The following is a 25,785-nucleotide window of genomic DNA, read 5'->3' on the forward strand; positions in this document are numbered from 1 at the left end:
ACAGCTTCTCCGCCAAGGCAGAGTTTTAATATGAGATCACCCAACATTAGTAACATTGTAAAGAAGTTTAAATGATGCAAATCTTACCTGGAATTTCTTTTGGAGGAAAATATGTTCACTATGAGATTCAAAGACCTACTTGCCATAACCGAATTAAATCCAGCACCCACAATTGTCCTTCATTTCAGCAGTTACTAGCACTAAAATTGGATAATGTATGATAGGAGATGATGTCAATCCCACAACGATACCATTACCAAACCATGGAGAATAAAAACATAACCATACAACCTACAGAAATCCATTTCAATAAACGCCAGAGGTAATCAATAAACAATAAACAGTCATTTGATGGGTACTTAGCTCATGAAATGTCCTGATGCCTCGATCTTGAAACGCTGCCTGTCACAACTTCATTGGTAGCTGGACCTAACCAAGGTTCCTTCACTATCAAGTCCACAACTTTAATTCAGCTTTTTGCCACTATCAAACATAGCATGCACTGCCATCTCCCTAGTAAATGCTAGAGGCCAATTGTCCACTTGGCGACCATCATCTGGGGGCATGTGCCACCAGAACCCCTTTCCTTGCCCCAATGAACAAAGTTTCTGTCACTAGTTGGACCTATAGATGTATATAAATACTGTTGTTTGTACTTCCTAAGAGTTGGCTGCCTTGCGTAGTACATTATCACATACTCCAGACAAAGAAACAAAAGAGAGACATACTTTTCCTAGATGCCCATGTAGCAAATGGCGACTGCTGGGGTTAATATTGGGGAAGCACATAGTAAATTATGCCCCTGCCAAACTTATTCAGCTACAAAGGGTTAAATTCTGACCTCTAAAAAGTTATTTGCCATGAGACTCACAAGTGATGCATTTGTTGTTCTTTCAAGCCAGGCTGGTTCCTCTTTGATTTTTACTTGCAGGTCCATTTCACACTGCAACTGAAGTAGTTAGAAGGTACTGGGGTTCTTGATTACTTCCAATGATTTTACACTAAAACATAGGCCAGAGAAATATATTACCTTATTTCTGTCATTGCTACTTAGGTTATCTGTCAATAGACTAAGCATTTTGCTTGAATTTTACATGACCGTCAATATTATGAACATACCAAAGATACTCAAAATTTTACATGACTGTTAATATTGTGATCATACCTATTGGACCTGAAGTTTTCTATGACTGATACAATGCAGAAGAATCTCCATAACAACACTGATAACCATAACAAGAATTCTACATATGATATCCTAAACGGAAACTTCTCAAAATTTCGAACCCTACTACCATATGTCGCAGCCTACAGTTTAAAGAACAACTCAACATTCACAGCGTCACTATTAAATTGCAAACATAGGTAAATAACACAGCAACACAATAATAAAAATTATGCACTACATATTGTAATTCCTTTCTGAAACTAATATCCGCGATTCTTCACCTGCGTAGCCCTTCAGAAATATTCTTCACTCCAAAAAATTTTGATAGGTAAGGTAAGTTACGTTATATTGCTACAACACACGAGGAACAGATTTGCTGGCACTTGTGACACAAAGGCCAGGAGTTTTCAAAAAGGATGCCGGTTATATGCGTATACAGTTTTAATGCTTAAGTAGAAATAAAATTTAAGAAAATTAAAAATATTAAATGTTAAAAATATGTAGAATGCTGAAACTGAGAAAGATTAGTATGAACTTCTTACTGTTCCCAATTGAGATGTATAATTTTCGCAAAAGTAAATTATAGAACTTGAACCTTATCGACAATAGAGATTGTGGACACAGTGTAAATGATAGAAAGCACAATTTCTCAATGAAGAAAATCTGTAGCACAATAAATTAACCCAATAGGCTGTACAAATGGCTAATACGCGTCTTATGTAACACATACCTCACACCTAGGAACAAAACCTGATATTTTAATTCAGTGTAATCACTTAAAACAAACACTTAAAGAACGGATTTCATTTGTATCAGTCAGTAGAACGGGCTGAATTTAGGAAAGGATGAATTACCAGTGACAACTCCAGAGTACACGACACTTCTTGAAAACAGCACTGGGTGCAATGTCCCGTTATATTTCTAACTATCAACTATCAGTACAGTCCTGCTCTAGTGGGCTTTACACGTGGTCAAAGAGAATGAGTAAGAGATGACTCTCAACGTTATTTTTTACTTCTGTACGCAACGGCTGCGCAAAGATCGCCAGGAATTGCACACCAGCGCCTCTAGTGTAAACAGGGCTGAACTAAAATTACCGGGCGGGTGATTTAAATCGTTTAGCGCGCGGAGGGTCCCCAGGTTCTCGTCCCCCCTCCACTCTTAAATATTACATTTAATATATTTTTTCTTTTTTATTTCTCTTATATTTTTCTTTCATTTCCTTTTCTTTCATTCCTTCTTTCTGTTACCTTTTTCTGAAATACTGCATTCTGAACAACAATACACCTGGAGGTTGGCCTGTGCTTTATTATTATTATTAATAATTTTTTGTGCTGGAGAAAAGAAGCTTACCACTTGTGCTGCTTATTATAATTATTTCAATTATGGAGCTATATTTTATTTTTACTAATCCACAAAGCCTTGAAGGATCGGAGTGACTGGCCGTGCCTGTGCTGCTTTTGTTTGTTTCTGCTGAGGAAAAAGGAAGCTAACTCACAAAGGGAGGAAGGAAGTGACCTGAAGGTGAGTGGGATTGGCAATACTTATCTCAGATTAAGACCTATGGCAGAAATAGACACTAACATCCCCTCGTACATCAGTCCTCTTTAACACTACTTAAGCCAACTGTAACAGTCAATAGTATCAAGATATGCCACTTAAGCAGGAAATAAAACTCATATGCTAAGGAGGGAGTTTGTAGGATTCAAAGGTAACTTGAAATGAAACATGATCTTTTGATTTATGGAGCTATATTCTACCTACTATCCACAGTGTTACAGGTATAAAATGGGGTAGAAATTTGAACAAAAGTTTTAGTGATCATAGTATATCATAATCGCATGACATTATATTCAGCAGTGTTAATCATCAATTAATATTCATCAGCCAGAAAACTATCCAATACAACACAAATACAAGATCATTCATTTATGAAAGAGAGACTGGAACTGACAAGGTACAACATAATACTTTTCTCTCTTATTGCAGTTTAACATTGCACTGACATTGCAAAAATTTTCAGCAACACCATTTGTATTTTCCCAAGGAACTTACTATATGATACATCTTTCAGTCTGTCAAAAGAGGCACCTAGGGCCACACACTGAAAAATATTGAGATTTGTACTTCTTTTGCATCTACTAGAGGATGGCAAGTCTCTGGCAGAGTAGTGTTTGAAGAAACCAATTCTGGTGAATAAGAACCCAAAAAAAAGCCAAAGATGGATTTATTCAATAAAACATAGATATCATTCATACTAAATGTCACAAATAAAGAAAAATTAAACGAACCAACGACCTCTCTGGGCCAAAGAAATCCTGTGCCGAGCACATTATTTGAAAAATACAACAAGTGAATCAAATTTACATAAATCGGGTTACGACCCGAGGAACAAATATTTATGATCACAGGGGAAATGTACTTGGATACGCGTTACATTCGACTGGTTTGTCGACGCCGCTAAACTTTCTAATTTCATGTCTAACTTTCGCAATACTAAAATTGTCCAAGAAAATGCCGCGTTATCAGAAAATACACTATTAGGCAAATCCACATTAACTTGATATAAACACGGTCCGATGCAAATATATTCGGACACGGGGATAAATAAACCTCTTGTTCAAGCCATCCTACTCTCCCTTCCAAAAGAAAAACACAGACTCTAAATATGGCCCGAGCCATATGCAAATGAGAATGGTTAAGAAACCTTACAACCCAGCTATTAGCTTACGAGCTAAAATAGACGCACATTTAAACAACGTTGGTTAAGCAAGATAAACAAAAAAACACTGGTCACAACACCATCAGAAAAACATATGTATACACACACACCTGTAAACAAAAGACACATGGGAAAATGCATATCATGGGATATCTATCGGGGTTCAGCTCCGATATGTGGGCGTAGACCAATTGCGCCTGGCCCGGCACAATACTTCCGACTTGCACCCTCACTGAAAGGAATGCACACAGCTGTGACACACAAACCAAAACACGACGGGCTAGCAAGGGGCTGCAGGTTTCTTAGAATTGTTCTAACAGGCTGGACTCAGTTGCTCACTGGCAGCTAAGGCCTTCATTCATTCACTAGCCAGCTTGGTCTGCCTGGCTTAGGTCTCCGTACCCGAGACAAGGTTCCTCTCCTCACAATAACAAGCTCGGCTCTTATTTTCAACAGCCGGCGAAATCACATACAATAATACCTCAACCTCAGCAAATACATAGGGCTACTGCCTATCTCATACACATATCTGGCCACACTAGCCATTTCGGGTTACACGAGCTCTTTGCTCAACGTAACGTGGGTTCGACCCCCACTTAATTCAACACAGATGGGCGCCCAGGCCTCTTGGCTTCACTCCCTAGGTACACTCTCCTAGTTTCAGCCCCCCGTTATCCATATATAAGCATCCTCTAGCCTTACAACTCGCGACACATAAGTCCGACCCGTATCAACTCCAAAATCTGCTTTCCCTGCATATCTAAAGATCTTAATTCACTCGACGGTGTCCACAGCTCTGTCGCACGTCTTAATGGTACCTGAAATGCATGCCGCGTGCAGAGATGACAGTAAATAAAGGATAAAGAAAAATCCTTCTCTGACCTTGCAAACATAACCCTCGCTCCCATGCGACATTTAAGGCTTAAGGCCTAAAAATTCTGTGAGGACGCTATCCAAATAAATCTCAAATGAAGTCGTAGAACACACAGACAGAAACATGTCCCCAGTGAATAAATTCACACAACACTAAATATATCCTAATTATTCCCCTTAAACCCCAACTATCTATATAACACTCACGTCCCAAGCTAATACATGCTATAGCTTATGAACACATTTCCTTTACTGAAGTTAAATCAAGACATACGCCTCACTGGCTGACTTTAAATATGCACAAATATTTACATAGAAATCTAATTTGCCTGTATATCTATCTGATAACTACAACATGCTAATAGACATTAGAAAGCTTAGCTTTGACAACAGGAACCAGCAACGGCGGTCACATGACCGCTGGTGTCATTCAGGCCTTAGCCTGACATCTCAGCGATCTCCAGGAATCGAAGCCTCGTCCTCTCGAGTCCAAAGACGGCCATGATTCTCCAGTAGGCTTCGGTATCCTCCAATATAGCTGTTGTGGAAGTCTTCTTCTTCGCCGTTTCTTTAAGCAACAAGCACATGGGATCCACCCCTAATGATTAGGTTGTAATTAGGCAACAACCTGTGCAACAGAGTTACAGTTAAATAAATGCACCATTAGATTGCGGGCAGTTTCCTGTCCTTCAAAACGGCAATATATAAGACGGTACACACACAGCATACGCGTATTCCGCGCCCGGGCCCCGATCACTCGTTGCTACCGTGAACAAAGTACATACGTGAGACGCCTAAAATATGAGAAAATCACTCACAGTCTGAAGTAAGCAACGTATACAGTCATTCACCAGCCCGCACCCTGGCGACTACTCAAATACGAATATTTTAGACAGAGGTAACTGTCCAGATCATTGTTTATACTATGTCAAACACCATAATTAAAACAAACAGAGCTTCTAACATGGCGCGGCTTCCCCTTTCCAAGTTCTTTTTCAACCACCTTCCTTCCTCCGTCCTGCCAAAGAACTTCGACCCGTAAAACCTCGCCTTCCGGTCCCACAACCAAAACAGGTTCAAACCAGGCTATCGGTTTGAACGTAATATACATGAAACGGGCATAATTATACAATGTTATTATTCACAGGCATATGACAATTCAAGTCTCGTTTTCTCCATACCAATAAACTGTGGAATATGGCTCTGACAGATTCCAATGAAATTTTATACCAGGTTGGGTCAAGTTGTCTCCATTTCGCTTGCAGTTTGCCAGCTCCGGAAGCTCGGTTCTCCCCACTCCAGCACGTGGTTGGTTGAAAATGTTAACCAGCGGACAGAATCTCCGCGCCTACACGTCGAAAAATGTCCGTCTATCCATGCTTGGTACCGACTTCACTCTAACTAGGCGCAGTATAGCTTCCTAACAGCCATTGTCCTCCTACATCCAATAATCCGTTTTTTAATGAACCCTGTGTGTTACTCATAATAATATGTGGCATATGGCGATATGTTACAATAGCACATACTCTGTTCCTACATACTGCACCAAAACACAACATATCATTCAGTCATCTGCATTTAGATGATAAACAATGTCAAGCTACAAAATTGTATGCATCCCTTGTTTTCAATGACCTACACCATTTACAATAAAAAATGTTCTCTTTTATGTGACAGTAGGATATATCAAAATTTTTCTGCTACATAGAAAAGGATTGAATCATGAATATATTTGAGGGTTTAAAAGACAAGAGAGAGCTTACAGATTCTGTGATTGCTCCCTCTTACAACATGCAGGAGGTACAAATAATGCTTCCTTTCAGTCCATCCGCAGGAGAGGAGTTCTAATAAATTTACAGAAATATGTAGCATCAGGATCTACATACAATAATATGGCAGCTGATCCAGCACAAAACATTCCCATGCCAAGTCTCAACATAGCTCCACCTATTAAGAGCTATGTCCAAGGAATTGCTTGCTAATTTAGTACAGTATTATGAACAATATGCTGCTACTTCCACAACATTACGGTGTGCAAGGGACTTTGCTGTGACCTAGACGAAATGCCAGTTGAAGACAGTGGAAACTCACTTCAGACATTGCCATTTGTACCTACTGTATATCGAAGGCAGAAATCTATGTTGGTGGTTGCAGAGTAGGCTGATCTGTGGTCTGACAGCATGCACTCCAACCGGCCAAACAAGCAGAGGAGGGGTAGCTATGGTTCCACCGTATTTCTACACCTCTGCATTTGGGACACAGAAACGGGCTGTTCCCCTACCACTGGCTGTCCTGAGAATGGCTTTTCCTTTCGCCTGCAGTAAGGCGAATGATGGGACAGTTCCTAGTATATGTCATGGCCACCAAACATCTTGCCCTCACCACCAATCTCCTTGCTTAAGATGATGATGCTTGTTGATTAAAAGGGCCTAAAATCTAGTTCATTGTTTTAAGAGAAAGTACAACTAGGCAACCTTCCCCTATATATATTAGTAATCGGAGAGAAGAAATGGAAGGGGTCTGACACTAGGAAAATGATGGTATCAGCTAAGGAAGACCAGGGCCATGGAGGGAAAATAAGACTCCCTAGGCCTCCATACATAATACAATCGGGGGCAGAAAAGAACAGGTCGTGATCGAGGTAGATCAGATAGGATAGATGAAAGTGGGGAGCCTGGCACAAGTAAGCGGAAGCAGTGCCAAAATTCAATTAAGGGATCCGTGGTAGCCAACCCAAGCTCCCAAGTGCATAGCCCACATGGGACCCCTTTTAGTCGTCTCTTACAGCAGGCAGAGGATGCTGTGGCTGTTATTCTACTGGCCCTACCCACAGGGGGACAAATATGATAAGGCTAGTTGCTTTACGTTGCACCGACACAGATACGTCTAATGGCGATGATGGGACAGGAAAGGTATAGGAACGGGAAGGAAGCAGCCGTGGCCTTAGTTAAGGTACAGCCCTAGCATTTGCTTGGTGTGAAAATGGGAAACCACAGAAAACCATTTTCAGGGATGCCGATAGTGGGGTTCGAACCTACTATCTCCCGAATACTGGATACTGGCCGCACTTATGTTTCAAATTATCCGAAATTCATTTGCCTTGGTGTGGTATGTTTTCATGTTCTGGCCTCAGGAGACTAGTAAAACAAGAACAGTAAAGATGCTTACCTCAAATATCTTGTACTTTTTCTTCAAACACGCAAACGAATATAACAGATATCCACATACAAATCAAAGTAAAGCAAAATGTCACAAACGTCAAAAACGTGGTCGTCCCACGTGGTCCAAGTTGTCAAACTCAAATCGACCAATAGCAATCGCAAGATGTTTCTACCAATAGGAGCTGCCGTATTCGTCACGTGGGCTTAGGGTGAGTGACGAGATGTACAACAGCGCGCCCACGCGAGTGGAGGGCAAAAGTATTCAGTCTGAGCCGGGCCCTCGGAAGGGTAGGACCTATGCCGCTGTCAAACCCTTGCACGTGGTAGTGGTGGGGGTAAGGTTCGGCAGTTCGGTTCACTGCCGTCTAAATCCTACATATATAGATTGAGACGGCGGTGGTTCGGTTATTGATGTTGGGGAGGAAGGGGCGTTATCGTTGAAGGAGGGATTGGATATGGGTGGGGTATAGTAGCCATTACTGAATGAAAACAGCTCATTTGCGAGCTTTAATCTGAAAATGCAACAACCCCACAACATTATAGAGATCATTTTGCAGTTGCTCACAATCTTGTAACTTATTTATTACTCTGTACAGAATAACATCATCTGCGAAAAGCCTTATCTCTGATTCCACTTCTTTACACATATCATTGATATATATAAGAAAACATAAAGGTCCAATAACACTGCCTTGAGGAATTCCCCTCTTAATTTTTACAGGGCAGGATAAAGATTCACCTACTCTAATTCTCCGAGTTCTATTTTCTAAAAACAGAGCCACACATTCAGTCACTCTTTTATCTAGTCAACTGCACTCATTTTTTCCAGTAGTCTCTCACGATCTACCCTATCAAATTCCTTAGACAGGTCAGTCGCGATACAGACCAATTGACCTTCTGAATCCAGGATATCTGCTATATCTTGCCGGAATCCTACAAGTTGTGCTTCAGTGGAATAAACTTTGCAACAGTATGGCTTCTCTTCTGTTTGTGTCCGCATATGAACAGTTAGGTCAGACTGCCTTTCTTTCTGGATGTTTTACCACAGACATTGCAACTGTTTGGCTTCTCGCCTGTATTGGTCCGCATATGATCGGTCAGACTGCCCTTCCTTGTGAATGATTTGCCACAGACATTGCATCTGAAAGGTTTCTCGCCTGTATGGGTCCGCATATGACCGGTTAGAATGCCTTTCTGTATGAATGATTTGCCACAGACATTGCAACTATATGGCTTCTCGCCTGTATGGGTCCGCATATGTTCCGTTAGTTTACCTCTCCGTATGAATGATTTGCCACAGACACTGCAGGTGTATGGTTTCTCGCCTGTATGGGTCCGCATATGTTCGGTTAGTTTACCTCTCCGTAGGAATGATTTGCCACACACATTGCAACTGTATGGCTTCTCGCCTGTATGGATCCGCATATGACAGGTCAGACTGCCTTTGCTTGTGAATGATTTGCCACAGACATTGCAACTGTATGGCTTCCCGCCTTTATGGGTCTGAATATGACCGGTTAGTTTATCTCTTCGTATAAATGATTCGCCACAGACATTGCAACTGTATGGCTTCTCGCCTGTATGGGTCCGCATATGTTCGGTTAGTTGACCTCTCCGTATGAATGATTTGCCACAGACATTGCAACTGTATGGCTTCTTGCCTGTATGGGTCCGCATATGTTCGGTTAAAATGCATTTCTGTCTGAATGATTTGTTACAGACGCTGCAACTATACGGCTTTTCGCCTGTATGGTTCCGCATATGTGCGGTTAGGTTACCTCTCTGTATGAATGATTTACCACAGACATTGCAGCTGTATGGCTTCTCGCCTGTATGGATCCGCATATGATCGGTCAGACTGCCTTTGCTTGTGAGTGATTTGCCACAGACATTGCAAGTGTATGGCTTCTCGCCTTTATGGGTCTGAATATGACCGGTTAGTTTATCTCTCCGTATAAATGATACGCCACAGACATTGCAACTGTATTGCTTCTCGCCTGTATGGGTCCGCATATGTTCGGTTAGTGTACCTCTCCGTATGAATGATTTGCCACAGACATTGCACCTGTATGGCTTGTCGCCTGTATGGATCCGCATATGATCGGTCAGACTGCCTTTGCTTGTGAGTGATTTGCCACAGACATTGCAGCTGTATGGCTTCTCGCCTGTATGGGTCCGCATATGATCGGTCAGACTACATTTCTGTGTGAATGATTTGCCACAGACATTACAGCTGTATGGCTTCTCTCCTGTATGGGTCCGCATATGTTCGGTAAGTCTATCTCTCCGTATAAATGATTTGTCACAAACATTGCAGTTGTATGGCTTCTCGCCTGTATGGGTCCGCATATGTTCGGTTAGTTTACCTCTCTGTATGAATGACTTGCTACAGATATTGCACCTGTACGGCTTCTCTCCTGTTTTAGTCAGCTTGTGATAAGATAAACTGCTTTTCTTCACAAATGATTTGCAACATACAGTGCAACAATGAGGCTTGTTGCCTGTGTGAATACCCATGTGACCTGCTAGTTTTTTCCAGCTGAAGGATTTTCCACAGACGTTGCAACAGTATTGGTTCTCGCTTGTGTGAGACCGCATAACGTCCGGCCTTTTCCTGAAATTTTTATGAGATACTGAACATTCGTTTATAATCCCACCTTTATGCATTCGCGTGTCCTCTGTCAGTATTTTCCTCTTTGTAAACCATTTATCAGAAAATCCGCACACTTGGAGCGGGTGGATACTGAGGTGTTCCAACAAGCTGCTTCGGCAGTGATCGCACTTGAAGGGTCGATCTTCCTTGTGTCTCTTCAGAGGTTGCAAGAGGTCCAACTTCCCAACCAGGACGTCACTGCACACATTACACCTAAAACTAGGTGATCCGCCATCCGGAGGTTGATGATCTCTATAGCTCTCCTCGGGTCTCGATCTACAGTGACAAATTAAAACCATGTGAGCAATAGTTCAACAGCCAACTCCACTACAACTCTCACACATGGGATTTGCTACTGGACATTCCAATCACTGATATCCAGTGCAGAGAGCTCGTTACTCATAAACATTACATTCCTGAGAGTAAACATCATCTGAGGTTAAATTTCAAAAGCTCTCACTTGTTACGAGAACATGTTGCGTCTTTTCTTAATCACGATATCACGCGCAAGAAACTTGTCACGGTGTAGAAATGTACGAGTTAATAGACAACCTCATTTGAAGAAAGCATGAGAAGTGGTCCAGCCTAAAAGGGTAAATACTCGTACAAGCTCTTTAATCCAGCACATATAATTCTATCGAAATCCGTAGTCTGATCTCCTACATAAAGAACGGCATATGCTTTGGAGTTTTGATCTTGTTGAAGCACTCTGCTCTTTGTCGCAGGCAAGTAATAATTTTTGTAAAGGACCTTGTTCTTGAGGTTGTTTGAGAGAATGTCTAAGTTGTAGATATTAATAAAGTTGAGAACGTTTGCCGACATTCAGCAAGATCTGTTGAAACATGGCTAATCTTTTATGAATCTTATTTTGTCACACAAATATACATATTGTATTTCTACATTGTTATCATATCACTATACCATTTTATTATGTCACTGTGTCGCTTTTCCGAAATATGTATCTTTGATGTGCAATCAAACATAGCCAACCTACATATAGGACGGTAGGTTTACACAAGGACGTTCATACTTACTACCATGTACTACATCAGTCTACGTCTTAATTCCTGTATTTAACACGGAAGCCACTAATCCTGATGAAATCCTGGCAAAGCTGAAATATAACAAGTATACGACGGCTCTCTCGCTAGCATTGATACTGTCTTTTCTCCTCAAGACACTGCTGTTAAAGACATTATGAAGGCAACACAGAATACGGCATTGGAGTAGCGTTTTATTACAATGTTCTAATATCCTGATTTAGAAACCAAACGCAACCTATCATGCCCTTGAATATTCTTACACGTATTACTTTAAAAATACGGATAGAAGGAGCATGAAAATCAAGGCTTGAGCCAAAATTCGAGATGACAAGACGTTGAATTGCACCGTAGTGGATATTGCTGCTATGTAAAAGAAGGAATATTATTCTATTTATTTCAAAAGATCACGGGCAACGTGATTATTTTTAGTGGATTCATAACATAGTTGGATAGCATCCAATTCTGAGCCTGTCTCCCCACCACAGAGTAGTTCTACATATTCTACGGAAGAAGGGCGGGAAATGCAAATTTCTTGGTTAAAGGTGAGATCCGCTTACAACTGCCACATGGGAAAATCGATCACGCGGGCTAAAATATATCGTAATATGAACTGGTACTTCCCAATTCATGCTGTATGAACTGAATTCACATGGCCCAGTCGAATGCATGACTGGCTCACAAGCAATGTAATGGGAGGCTCGACCATGCATTGTTACTGCTCTCTTTGGAGAAAATAAGTGGACAAATGAAAGGGGGCATTGATTCCAGATATGACAGACTAAATCTCTTGATCATCAAGCAAGATATTGATGTTGACACCACTAGACAACAGAGGGCAGAAAATACGACACTGGATTGTATGTCATGCGTTCTGTGGCATATCACACCAAGCAAAGGTGCAACAGCCTGTAACCCTTCTTCTTTACGTGAATACGTGATTCCTCTGACAAGTAATTTATCAGGTTCACAACTAGTTTTCAGTAAAATAATGTTTCATTTTGCATTGATAAATATTCTACACGAACCAGCTATATTGCTGTAACATGTGGCGCATCCCAGGTGACGGATACGGATTCCCCGCTGGAATGCCGATGAACATGAGCAAAATATAAAAGCTCTCGCGTACCAAACATGTACAAATTCTTTAATGGCAACTTTCGCGGAGATGGAGACGTTCACTAGGGACCAGATGGCGGAAGAGGTACACTAAATTTCTGGAAGTTAATGCAGAAAAGAGGGTAGCGTTTCTTCTCTAGAGGAGTGGCTGCAAAAGGCATCTGTTCTCCATGTCCGCAGCTGCGTTACTACCTTCCGTCATGAGCCCTTAAATGCTTCATGACAAGCCGGCCGTAAAATAATTCCGTTACATCATTACAGAAATATGTCTCATGGTATCGGAGCCAAGGTTAGTGCAGCCCCTGGAAGGGACGCGCATTGGCAGTGCCCCGTCAGCATGAAAACTATGCTAGGGTTACCGTCGCACGGGCTGTGACGGCTAACCATGCTAGTACAACCATTTTGTATCCCATCATTTAATTATGCCTGGGTGAAGTAGGGAATAAGCCACTGCACTTGAGAGAAGGCTTGTAGGCATCTGAGAGGTGCGGAAAAAAAGATGGAATAGAGAAAAGTCATGTGAAAAGAGGTGTGGTTACAAACTGGTGTACAACAGAAACCGAAGAACAGCTCATGGTGTTGACATTGTCATATCAGCTAAATTTGACGGTTCAGTCTCCGAGGTGCAAAAGTTTGACAATCGCTTGATGTAACTCGTCCGCATTGGGGAGAGAAGGAAATTCCAATGTTTCAGCGCAACGCTCCACAAACTGACGTGCGCATGGAAACCAAAGATGCGTTCTGGGCACTGCCTGACATGAAGACCGCTGCCGCTGATCTGAATGGACGTGTCGGACCGAGGAAAGAAGAACAAACAGTCCATGGCGTTCATGGACATGGAGAAAAGAACGACGATGCCCAACAAATTCGCGATTATGCAGAAACTGATCATCGCAAACGCACGGTTCAAGAAGAGTGATATTAATCTACTCTGTACTACAGTGGCTCCCATCCAATTCGCATTGACTACATCCTTGTGAGAGTGTGAAATCTCGAAGATGTTCTAGAGATAACAGTTGCCCATTATTAAATCCTTGCGATGCAAGAACGACCAGTCTTCTAAGCTGTGGATAAAGTCACCAAGAGCCCAATACTTCACAGGAAATAGACAAATTGGGATCAAATGGTTGCCCCTGAAGAAGGAGACTGACGTCGTTGCAAAAGTTACAGAGTCACAAATCACCATAGTTGAAGTGAGCCGGACTAAACTGAAAGACGCCTTTCGCTCTATTCCCGGAACAATTAAGTCAGGGCGACGACAACAAAGGATTAAACATGACATATGGCCAAGGAATGAAGATGTTAAATATGCAGTACGGTTGAAGAAGCAGCTGTACCACGAGTGTCTTGCTCGTTGGAATGCCTACAAGGCAGCCACTCGTAAAATGAAGGAGGTATTTGCCGTAACAAAATCAAACCGGTAGGCAGGTCTATATGTGAAACATGACATGCACGAATTCGAGCGGAATTTTTAACGGGTAGTCAATCGAGCCATCGCAAAACTTCAGAAGTCAAACGTTTTTACGGCATGAATGAGGAAACAGACGATTTGCTACTGGACAGGCGGGAAGCGCGAGTACACTGGTGGAACTATTTTGACAACATCTCAATCATGGAATTTCCGTATCTACCAATCCTAATCACCTCCGCTGTTGAAGGTCCAACGTAGGAAAATGATGTCACTAAAGTCCAGACTATACTGAAGGAAATGAAACCAGGGAAAGCCATCTGTCCCGATTATCTTCCAGCAGAGTTTTGTTTCTCTCAATGGGGAGATGCAGCAGTGTGGCTAAAGCAAGCTTTTCAACCATATCATCAAAGAAGGTCAAAAACAAACAGACTAGCGATGGAGTATCAATTCAGAAATAAGGGAAGCCCTGCCGATTTTTCTAATCACGGCCCGAACATACTTCTGAGCCTCGCAATGAGAGACTTAGAACAAATCTTCGACAAAAGGATTAGCGATTTAGACAAACAAACAACAAGCCAGGCTGGATTTGTTTAAAATTGTGGCGCAATAGGAGAAACCCATGTTGCCGGACTGTTACTTGAGAAACACTGTGAAAAGAATAAGAGGCTTCATCACAAATTTCTGGACCCTTAGAAGCCCTTCCATCGGGTACTTCATGACCTAATCAGTCAGCCCTACAAGTAAATGGCATTCCAGAGCACCTTGCTGAGAGGGTATAATTGCTCTACAAAGAACAAATGAGTTGTGTTCAAGCTGCCGCAGGAGCGTCTGATGACTTCCGCATAACTGTAGGAGTCCATCAAGGCCCCGGCTTATCACCACTGCAGCTTATTCTTGTGATGGACATAATTACCACAAACCTGCGCAGTCCGATACCATGGACACTTCTCTATGCAAATGATATCATTTGGCTGAAGAGAATAAGCTAGACCTGCAGCGTCAAACAGAAGACTGGAACAATCGACTAGCGCAATAAGCCCCGCGCCTCAACAAGAACAAGACAGAATACATTGCATTACATCGTTGCATGTTGACGTTGAAGATATAGCACGAGTAGAGATATTTAAGTATATTGGCTCCACAATCTATGATTATGGCCGACTTACTGATGAAGTCAACTGAAGGATATACAAAGCCTGACTGAAGTGGAGAATGACAACAGGCGCCCTTCTTTACTTTGGACGAAGGGCCATCTCTAAACTAAGTTCTACCGAACTGATATCTGTCCTATCGATATCCATCCTGTCGTTTTCTACGGCAACGAATGCTGACCAGCTCTAGAGGTAGAACGCCAACAAAGCATCATGGATACGAAGTTGCTTAGGTGGAAGGCTGGCATAATTAGACCAGATCACATTTCAAATTATGTTATTAGAAAACTTTTGGCAATGCACCGATCCAGAAGAAAATTGGGGATAGGCGTGTGGGCTGGTTTGGGCATGTATTGCGTGTAGAGGGCGATATATTGGGAAAGTCAGACTATTATACAGAAAGTCGGTGAAAAGAGGCGCTAGGGACGAACCAGACAGCATAGACTGATAAAGTGCACAACGGCCTGAAAGTTGGAAGACTACATGCAGACATGGCCCGAGACCGATCTAACTGGAGTCAATGAACCACAACACCGGACCCTGCCACCAGATGCAGACTGATGAATATTCTGTTCCAAAAATGAAATGCAATGGATATTTTACACATCCTAACATTCAAATTAGTTTATTGTATATTCAAATTTTCTGCCCTAATGCCTATGTCCGATATCTATAAAAACTTATTTTCACAAAATAGTGTTTGAATGGCTGAACACTTCTGGATTTCGTGTTTATGTGACTCCTATAAAAGCTTTGTGAAGAAAAACTTATAACTCAAAAAAATAAAAATAAAAAGGGTATATCTGTGTTAAATGGGAAGGACAGTTAGAATATCCGGTGAAATTCTATGAGTACCTACAAGAGGGGAGTCCGTCAGTGTATTCTAGCCTCAATAGAATTTTGCAATTCATATGTCTGCTTACATACGTCATAGACAGCAGACGATCATATTAATCAGTTTGTTATTTTCACTCCGATCACGCCTATAAATATGAAGACCATGGAGGAGTGGCACAAAGTGGTCAGCTCAGGGCCATGTGACACTCAACGCTCTAAGGCTGGAAGGAAGCCACATAACTAAGTGGTTACTTCAGGACCATGTGTCTCTACACAAATGGAAGTAAGCCTTATCACTAATTATTTAGCTCAGGACGATGTGTCTCTCCACAAATGGAAGGTAATCTCATCACTAATTGGTAACCTCAGAAATACGTGTATTTCCACAAGTCAGCAATTAGGAAATTTTATGAATCTTAAAATCTTTTCTTATGTAATTCAATACCCAACTGGCATGGCAAATAGTTTAGACATTTTAAAGGAAGTCATTTAAGTTGCGGCATGATATTTGTAGACTGCTGAAATGAGAGTGAGGAAACAATAGCGCCTAAGGTGAGATATAAAACAAAGTGGGAAGTAGCAGATAAGATCCGGTCGACTGAATCCTTCAGAAGCATCTAAAATCTATGATGTAAAATGGACTAAGCTACGTAGACAATGGACTGTCCTCTGACATATATGCCAAGAAAAAAGAAGACACATAAAATGCATGTCGCTTTGCTGGTCTCTGCACAAAATATGTTTAGAAAGTAGAAAGCTAATTTAGACTCTATCAAAAACAGAAATATGACTGTGTGTGAAAAGGATTCATAAGCAACATTTTTACTGGTTGTCATAATACAAGATTGTTCTCTAACGTAGCCTATTGTGTCCTGTTACACACGAATTACAAAGAAACAGAGAGTGTGAGCTGGTACTTGGTAGTTCTGAGGACCGACATGAATATTTCTTGCCACTAGTTGTGAAAGTACAGTAGGAACAAGTCAGTGCATCACATAAGAGCCGAGAAGACTCTAACCACTCACAAAATCAAATAAGCCATTCAGAATTCATAGTTTCCATCACAAATCTGGTTTGAAGTCAAACCTTAGGCTATGACTAGCCATCGCATGACCTGCTGATACAAGGGCTTGGTTAAGAGCACCAATCCGAGACTATACAATCATTTCCCACGGATTATCAAAGATCACCTCACACAGTAACCAACAAAGGTGTGACAGCAAAAAATTAATTAGCAATGTCACAACTACAGTTCAAAAACACTACTGCATTAAATGATTTAAAACAGGACATACACTTGTGGTACTTTGTAAGGTCAGTGACAATAATTACAATTTTGAAAGAATATTATATCATTACGTTATTTACCTATTATTATTATCATCATTATTATTATTATTATTATTATTATTATTATTATTATTATTAGCATAGGGCAACAAGTTAGATACAAATATATAGTATTTACAAATATACACAGACAAGAAACATGTTTTATAGCAGAATGTCCAGTAAGTGATCCACTGTATAGCTTCCTCTGTTGGTTCCAAAAAGTCACTCGGGCTACCTGTATAGGAACGTCGTGTACATTCACTTACAATATGGGGATCATCTGTCGAGATGCACCACAGTCGCACTCTGGTGATGAGATATATTTCCACTTATAAAGGGCATCCCTGCGTCGTCCATGATTTGTTCTCACCCAATTCAGAGTGGTCCCAATCTTACGTGGAAGATGACGTTCAACAGAAAAGATGTTGTGTAAGGAACTGTCTGTGGCAACTTTCCAGTGACTTCCCCATTCTTCTAAAGGGTGAAAATTCCCATCAGCCAATGCGACAGCATCATGCAAAGATGGATGTCGTGACTCCAACCTCGTTACCTTGAGAACAGGAATATCATCCAAAACAGGCAGTTGAGGGTTCATTTCTATCTTCTTGAACTCTCGGATGGGAGCAATTTATCTTTTAAAAACAGGTGGCATTATACCTGACAGAATTGGGAGCCAATAAAGGAATGTGGACTGGATAGTACCAGATATTAACCGCAAGCTAACATTCAGTTGAGTATCAATTAGTCTTGTATATGGGCTATCCTGCCAAACTGGTGCACAGTACTCACCACACGAGAATACCAGTCCCAAAGCAGATCATAAAGTCTTTGCTGATGAACCTCAACTTGAGCCATACAATTTCTGAAGGATAATATTACATGTTTTGAGCTTTTTTGACAGATTCATAAGATGTTGTTTGTAAGATAGTGTGCGATCAAGTGTAATCCACAAATATTTGGGATAGCTGCTATGCCGAAGTTCTTGGTGACAAAAACGTCTGTGAAGTTTAATGCCAGCTTGGCGATTATTCAGGTGAAAACATGACACTTCTGTTTTGTTAGATTTAGGACACAGTTGCCATTTCTTGAAGTACGTTTCAAGTGAAATCAGGTCTCTTTGTAGCACTTCTGTCACACTAAGGTATCGATTTTGAGTGGCTAGTGTTATGGTATCAGCATAACAAAATGTTTGCGATGATGTTTCTGGGAGATCGGAGATATACAAATTGAACAGTAGGGGAGACAGTACCGATCCTTGAGGTAATCCATTTTTGAGCTTCCTTTCTCTACTCATACTATTTCCCATACACACTCGAAATCTTCTGTCATTGAGCATATTTCTTTTAACCTGCACGATGGTCCTACGGGGGGCAATTCGGAGAAGCTTGTAAATTAATCCTTCCCTCCAGACTGCGTCAAATGCTGCTGTAAGATCAATGAATACAGCTGAGGTCTTGAGTTGTTTCTGGAAACCTGCTTCCATGTGGAATGTCAATGAAAGCACTTGATCGCAGCAGCTGCAATTTGGCCTGAATCCAGCTTGATCAACTGTAATATGCTGAAAAATAGTTGCACTGATTCTGTTGTGGAATAGCCGCTCAAAACGAAGGGCAACTGGTCTATAACTGCTTGGGTCATTGGCAGGCTTACCTGGTTTCAAGATGGAAATCACTTTCGTTCGTTTGAATTCTGCCGGGAGTTGTCTGTTCTGTAAAAGGTCGGTAAAAAACCTTAACAGCCAACTACTTGCATTCTTCCCTAAATGAATGCGAAATTCTGGATGAATGTCGTCAAAATCTGGAGCTGTACTTGGTTTAACGTCTTTGAGAGCAGCATTGATGTCTTGCACGGTTGTGAATACCTTGATGTGCGTGGTGTTCTTGACTCCAGAGTTTGGAGCTGGCGCCGTATGTATTTGGTATGTTTCTTATCTGATGGAGTTTGGGAAGTTGTGACGATGTGAGATGCTACTTTATCCGGAGTAACTCCAGGCTGTTGCTTCACCAAAGGTGTCCTTCCTCCAAGTTTTCTGCGGTGCCCCCAAGATCTTCTACTGGAATGAGTTAGGTCGATATTCTCCACTGTCTCAATCCACCGTTTTCTCCGGGTAGTATCCATGCTGGAAAGAAGTTCATCAGCTATGTCTTAATCACCAGTATGCAGATATTTGTTATAGAGTGCATCAGTCTCTACATTCCAACCAGGGATGTATTCTTTTCTATGGCATAATCTTCTTACCCGCCATCATAACTGCATCTACGAAACGCTTGTAATTGTGCTTGGGAGCAATCCACCGAACACATTTATCCAGTTCAGTGGTGAATGTTGACCAATTTGCTTTTCTGAAGTTCATCCGAGCATGTGGTATTGACCGTACAACAGGAATTTTGATGCCAATGTCCACTACAATGGGGCCATGTTGACTGTGGGGAAAATGTCTTAACACTTTATGACTGGTATGTAAGGGCTGTCCTGCATCATTGCAGCTAACAAATCACAAGTCAGGACTGAAATCCCTATTTCATGCAGCTGACTGGAAAGTACCAAGATCTTTTGGGTCAAAAATCAGGTGGAGATTATTCATTTCTGTCTATTCTACGAGTTTCTTTACACATTCATTGTCATTCGAGTACTTCCATAGTTCATGATGGCTGTTGAAGTCGCCTATATAAACTGCAGGGTGTTGAGCAGTCGGGAGTACGGTACCTGACCACTGTGCGTTTGGGGGTTTATAAATGTTAAAAATAGTAACATGTGCCACTCGCACAGCAACACAATGGATGTCTTTGTCTTCGTTTTCAAAGAGCAGTGAGGCATCTTGGATATTATTACGAACATAAGTAGCTATACCATGTGCACTGTGATATGTTGCACCAAGAGCTGTGAAACCATTAATGAGGCCCCTTTTCGGAAACTCTTCTTTATCGGCTGTATGGATTTCATGTATACCCACAACATCTATATTATTATACAGGATAACTTTGGATAGGTAGTCACATTTTGCTCTGCTGATGCTTTCTACGTTAAGCTCGAAAACATGGATGAAAGGTCCGATGTTTCTTCTCTGGTAGCTCTGAGAAGAGCCATTTCCATGAAATACTTCTGCCATTGCTGGAGGATCTTTAAAAGGATAGGTCCAGCAGCTACAGTTATTGCTTTCTTAGCACCACCCGGGGGTCACGTGTAGGGCACTCTGAGGGTAAACCTACAGATGTGAAGCAATAATGTACTGTCTATTTATCAACTTTTATGAGATAATAAATCACTTACTTGAAGAATTCTGAATTTTTTTAGGCAACCTGCACAAATTTAAAACTCCACTTGTACCTTTCCATTTTATTAGTTAATACTAATTGTGTAAGTATGTTTGCAATCAACACACTAGACACACCTGACTGACAATGAACACTAAAATGAATCAGAAAGTGTGACCACATCACTGGAATGAACATAAATTCAATAGCACAATTTTTTTATGCTTACAACAATGCACAAGTTTTATTTGAAAACTATGATACCGAAGATGTAGCATAACTGACCTCAAAGTTTCATTTCTACAACACATTATCTGCTTTGGCATCCACAAATGGAGGAATCTGACTTAACACACAAGAGAACAGAAATGATCAGAAAAAAAGAATCTAACCAAATAATTTCAAAATGACATTCTTTGAGTCATCACATTATTGAACTCAGCCATCATTATATTGATTAATGAAACTGATTATGTTAGTTTTAAATATTTATTGTTTACAATGTACATAAAACTTAACAATTTCCATTTTGTAGATTTAATTTTTAATCTACAAATACCGCTTTTTCTGTGTGTAACTGTTGGCATGAACGTATAAAAATATTACTCAGAATATCTGGAAGCAATAGCTTCAGACAGCATTTCAGATGATAAGAATGTGATGAACAAATGATGCAGAGAAAATGAAAGAAAGAACACTTTTTCATGGTTGCTTAAAGGTATTGTAAACAAATACACTTCAAAAATATCTAGCTTTACCAGAGATTCTTTTTGTAGATATATATTGAATAAAACTACGAGTACACGATGTAACATTAAAAATGATCTTAAAGTTCCTGAATATTTTAGATAATTTTAACCAATAGAATTTTCACATATTAGTGTTTATGTGTAACCTTGTAGAGACAGGATTGAACTGATGAAAATGGCCACTTTTGGAGATAAACCAACCACAACTGAACACAACTGTGAATAGGTACAACATATTCCATATTGTATAGGACTTGTAGTATACGTACTTTGTTTCTTCTTTGATGTATGGCAACAGCTGATCATCAGTTTGTTCCTCTATGAATATTTCCTCCTTAGTATCTTCGGAAGGCTGTCAGTAAGAAATAAGAAAAGTAGAATAAAGAAGTAAGGAAACAAAAATATATAGGCCTAAAATAGAAACAGCTGAGAAAATAAATTTCATAGTGGCACAAGAAGACTATGATTAATTTATCTCCCATTTAAAATATATATAATGGAAAGGAACAATCAAATGAAAATCCCATTGAATGCAAGAGAGGTGTCTACCTTGGTGGCAAATGGTACACAAAAATACATTATTATCAAGCACTAAATTTTAAAAGAACAGAGAAGAAGACAATTTCCTAAAAACAGTATTATACAATTTTTGCTATTTTTTTTTTATTAAGCACCCAGCTCATCCTTAATAAATGTAAAGAATTTACAAACTCTTACTCATAATATTTTCTGTTTTACAAACATAATCAACACATATACCACTTGTGCAACTACTCCAAATAATACTATACAAATTCTATTAGGTTAAAATTTACATTGCATTTACTTATTTATTTTATTTTTTACCCCTTTTGGAACCTAACTTGCACAATGACCTGCTGTGTTTTAACCTGAGTCCCTTTTGCCACTGCTTATCAAACAATTGATGAGATATAAGAACATGAAAAAGAACACACTGTTGGACAGCAGTAGACACAGTAGCATAGAAAGGGAGGAACATTGCAAATTTGTAAATTTAAAATCACCTACATATTTGTGAATATTCAGCGGAGCATATGTACACATACGTGTATGTGAACATGTACAATTTTAGGAAATTAAATAATAGTAAGCAGTATCTCCAAATCATTGCCCAATACCATTCCTTGCTTCTGTTTCTCTTTCTGTCTATCCCTAATTCCACAATGACTAGCCATTTTCTTCATCCTCTTATATTCATATTCCCCTGTTCCCATCTTCCTACATATGACTTGTCTTGTCACCTCTTTGTTCATGTCCATGTTCCTATATACTTTCTTTCCAAAAACACTTCACTGTAATATCAAATAATCCCACAGTACTCCCACCACTTTCCGAACAAGTGGACAATGCTTATATCATAAGCATAGAAATATCCATCATCCCCCACTGTACATCACATTAAGACAAAAAGCATACATCAGTTAATGTCCCAATCAATGAATGAATCAATCAAACCACAGCAATTAGGGCTGTTGGTTGTTTAAATAGAAAAAGATTGTGGAAATATATGAAACAAATTATTTCAATCACTAAATCATCTTCCTCTAAGTGAACATTTGCCAAAATTTGTCCCCTTGAATTCAAACTTATCTTCATGTTGCGACCTTTCCTAGACTTAAAGAACATGATTTAAATGTATTCATCAACTAATGTCATTCCAAGCCATCTCTCCAATGACATCTCAGAATATACTGCTTAATCAAACAACTTGTCTCCTTTCTCCAAGTCTCCCCAGCTGAAACTTTGCAACATCTCTGTAACACAACTCTTTTGTTAGAAATCACCCGCAAGAAATGGAGCTATTTCTGTGGATCATTTCCTGTTCTCTACTCAAGTAATACTGGTGATGGTCTCACACTCTCATTGTGGCTTTGCTGGAGATTTATATGCCCTCTCCTTTACAACCCCTAAAAAAACTGATAATCATATTAAGAGATCTGTAAATTTTATTTTCAACATATTTAAATGATTACCATAATGAAGCTATATCCTTATTATGAATAGCTAGGTACTTACAGAGATCCCCATGAAGAAATTTCACCCATCAATATAATAATAAAACCGGAGAGGACTCTTTCTATTTGTGAAACAAAGAAACTGACTTTTCACCACGTTTACAAATATAACATTGCCCCATGTCCATCTTACAATATTGTCAAGGTCTTTTTCAATTACTCATAATCCTGAAACTTATTTATTACAAAGAGCCTCATCACTTATTTCAGTTCATTATTCATATTGTTTATATATATCAGAGAATAAAGGTCTCATAATACTGCCCCGTGGGACCCAATCCCATAACTGTTACAGGATCAAATAAAGCTGCACCTACTCTTATGCTCTGAGTTCTATTTTGTAGAAATACACCAGACGTGGCCAAATTTTAATGGTAAAAGGTATATTTCAACCTTTATGTAAACTATCGTCCTTTATAGCCTAATCCTTGAACTTGTTTTGAGGCAAAGTTTCCACTTGGGATATCCTGGTGCACACTATTGTATTTTTTCATACAGTGGCTACAGTGAGAACCACAATGTAATTTCATTATTCATATGGTTTTGTGTCATTTTTGTTAGTGAGCATGTTCTGTTGTTTATCTTTATTATCTACATATTGTTGCTGTTTGGAAGTAAATAATGTGACCTATTGTTAAGACTGTGCATTCTGTAAATTACATGTATTATTGATACTATTCAGGAATTCAGTTGTATTTCTTAACAGTGGTCCTAGAGAACTGTCACATTTTGAGGTTATGGGAAGACGAAGATACCTTTCGCCAAGAAAGGCACTGTCAGAGAGCTACTTCTTGAGAAACGTCATTCACAACAAGAAATAGATTCTAGATTTCAAATACCACAGCAATCTGTGAGTAGAATTTTAAAATGTGAAGATAACGGGAAGACAAAATATGATGATGATGATGATGATTGTTGTTTTAAGGGGCCTAACATCGAAGGTCATCGGCCCAAGACAAAATGTCAACAACGTGTTGGAAACTGTGGGCAAAAGCAGAAACCAACCCCAAGGAGGAAGCAAAACTGATTAATTTGTCAGTAAACAACCGCAAGGTTACTAGTTTGGATTTACATAAGAAATTAGAAGAGTATGGGTCATTTGTATTAGCCAGGACTCTGAGGCGAGAGCTGTTTAATGCTGGAATGAAAGCAAGATGACCTCAAGGCAAAGCGAAGTTTACTCCTGCTATGGCTGCAAAGAGGTTCCGGTGTGCCAAAACTCTCCAGAATTGGTCATCTGATGAATGGAAACAGGCAAGTCCATGACAATTACTGTAATTCCTAAATTATCATTCATTATTCCATTATAACCCAATCTAAGTGATGTAACCGTACAGCACAGTAAATGTATGAAATTCTTCTTCTAAACCTTACAGCTTATTGCATTTAATGCTAGGCTTATTTGTTTTATTTATTTCAGGTTTGCTTTAGTGACGAATTGGTATTTCCTGTCGAAGAAGAGACAAGTCAATATGTCAAAAGATAAGCAGAAGCATTCCATCCAGATTGAGTGAGGCATCCAACTTCAGTGATGGTCTGGAGTGTGTTTTCTTGGTATGGCCGTGGACGATTATATATTGTAGAAGGAACTATCAGACATGAACAGTATAGTATTAAGAACCCTTTGGTAGCTCAGGTGCAAGAGTAGTTTGGCCAAAGTAAATTTATTGTTATGCAAGATGGGCCTCCTTGCCACAAAGCCGAGAAACAGTCCAGACATGAACCCCATAAAATATCCTTAGCCGATGGCAAAGAAAAGTCCAAAGAAAAATAACGACAAAAATTGGCTTGATTGAGAAGCTCGGTCAGATGTGGTGTCATGATGACGATTTAAAGAGTCAGTGTAAAATACTGTTTGAGGGTATGCCCAGTCTAATCAAGTCGCTCATGAAAGCTAAGGGGGAGCATACCAAGTACTAATGTCATGAACTTAAAAATTGATAACATCTCATGTGTTCAATTCTCAAATTTTTAATGTTTAATAATTTGGCCATATCTTTATAGTCACCCATTTAGCCATTGCTTTATCTATCCCAAACACACTAATTTTTTGTCAGTAGTTTCCCGAGATCTACCCTAAGAAAATCCTTAGATATATCAATCGTGATACATTTGACTTCCTGAATCTAATATATCTGCTATATCCTGCTGGAATCCACAAGATGAGCTTCAGTGGAATAATATTTCCTAAACCTGAACTACCTTCTATCGAGCCAGTTGGTAATTTCTTAAATGTGTATAACATAATCAGAAAGAATGCATTCCAAGAGCTTGCATGC

At 39.9% G+C, this 25,785-nt stretch overlaps 1 protein-coding gene across 1 annotated transcript; it reads right to left on the reverse strand.

Moving 5' to 3' along the window:
* Positions 1–5,200: 5,200 nt before the first annotated feature.
* LOC137503282 (zinc finger protein ZFP2-like) lies at positions 5,201–10,273 on the reverse strand. The gene is made up of 3 exons (XM_068230827.1): positions 9,955–10,273; positions 9,502–9,786; positions 5,201–5,361 (listed from the first exon to the last, which is right to left on the reverse strand). Exons 1-3 carry the CDS (start codon positions 10,271–10,273, stop codon positions 5,201–5,203), a joined length of 765 nt encoding a protein of 254 aa, XP_068086928.1.
* Between the last annotated feature and the right edge of the window lie 15,512 nt (positions 10,274–25,785).

The sequence above is a fragment of the Anabrus simplex genome, chromosome X (genome assembly GCF_040414725.1).
Source record: "Anabrus simplex isolate iqAnaSimp1 chromosome X, ASM4041472v1, whole genome shotgun sequence".
In the NCBI taxonomy this organism is placed as follows: Eukaryota; Metazoa; Arthropoda; class Insecta; order Orthoptera; family Tettigoniidae; genus Anabrus; species Anabrus simplex.

Coding starts and splice junctions, on each gene's coding strand:
- LOC137503282 (XM_068230827.1), bottom strand. CDS start 10,273: ATGCGGACCCATACAGGCGAGAAGCCATACAACTGCAATGTTTGTGAC. Junction 9,787..9,954: donor CAAATCATTCATACGGAGAG/GTACACTAACCG, acceptor TCACAAGCAAAG/GCAGTCTGACCGATCATATG. Junction 5,362..9,501: donor ACATATGCGGACCCATACAG/GCGAGAAGCCAT, acceptor CCTAATCATTAG/GGGTGGATCCCATGTGCTTG.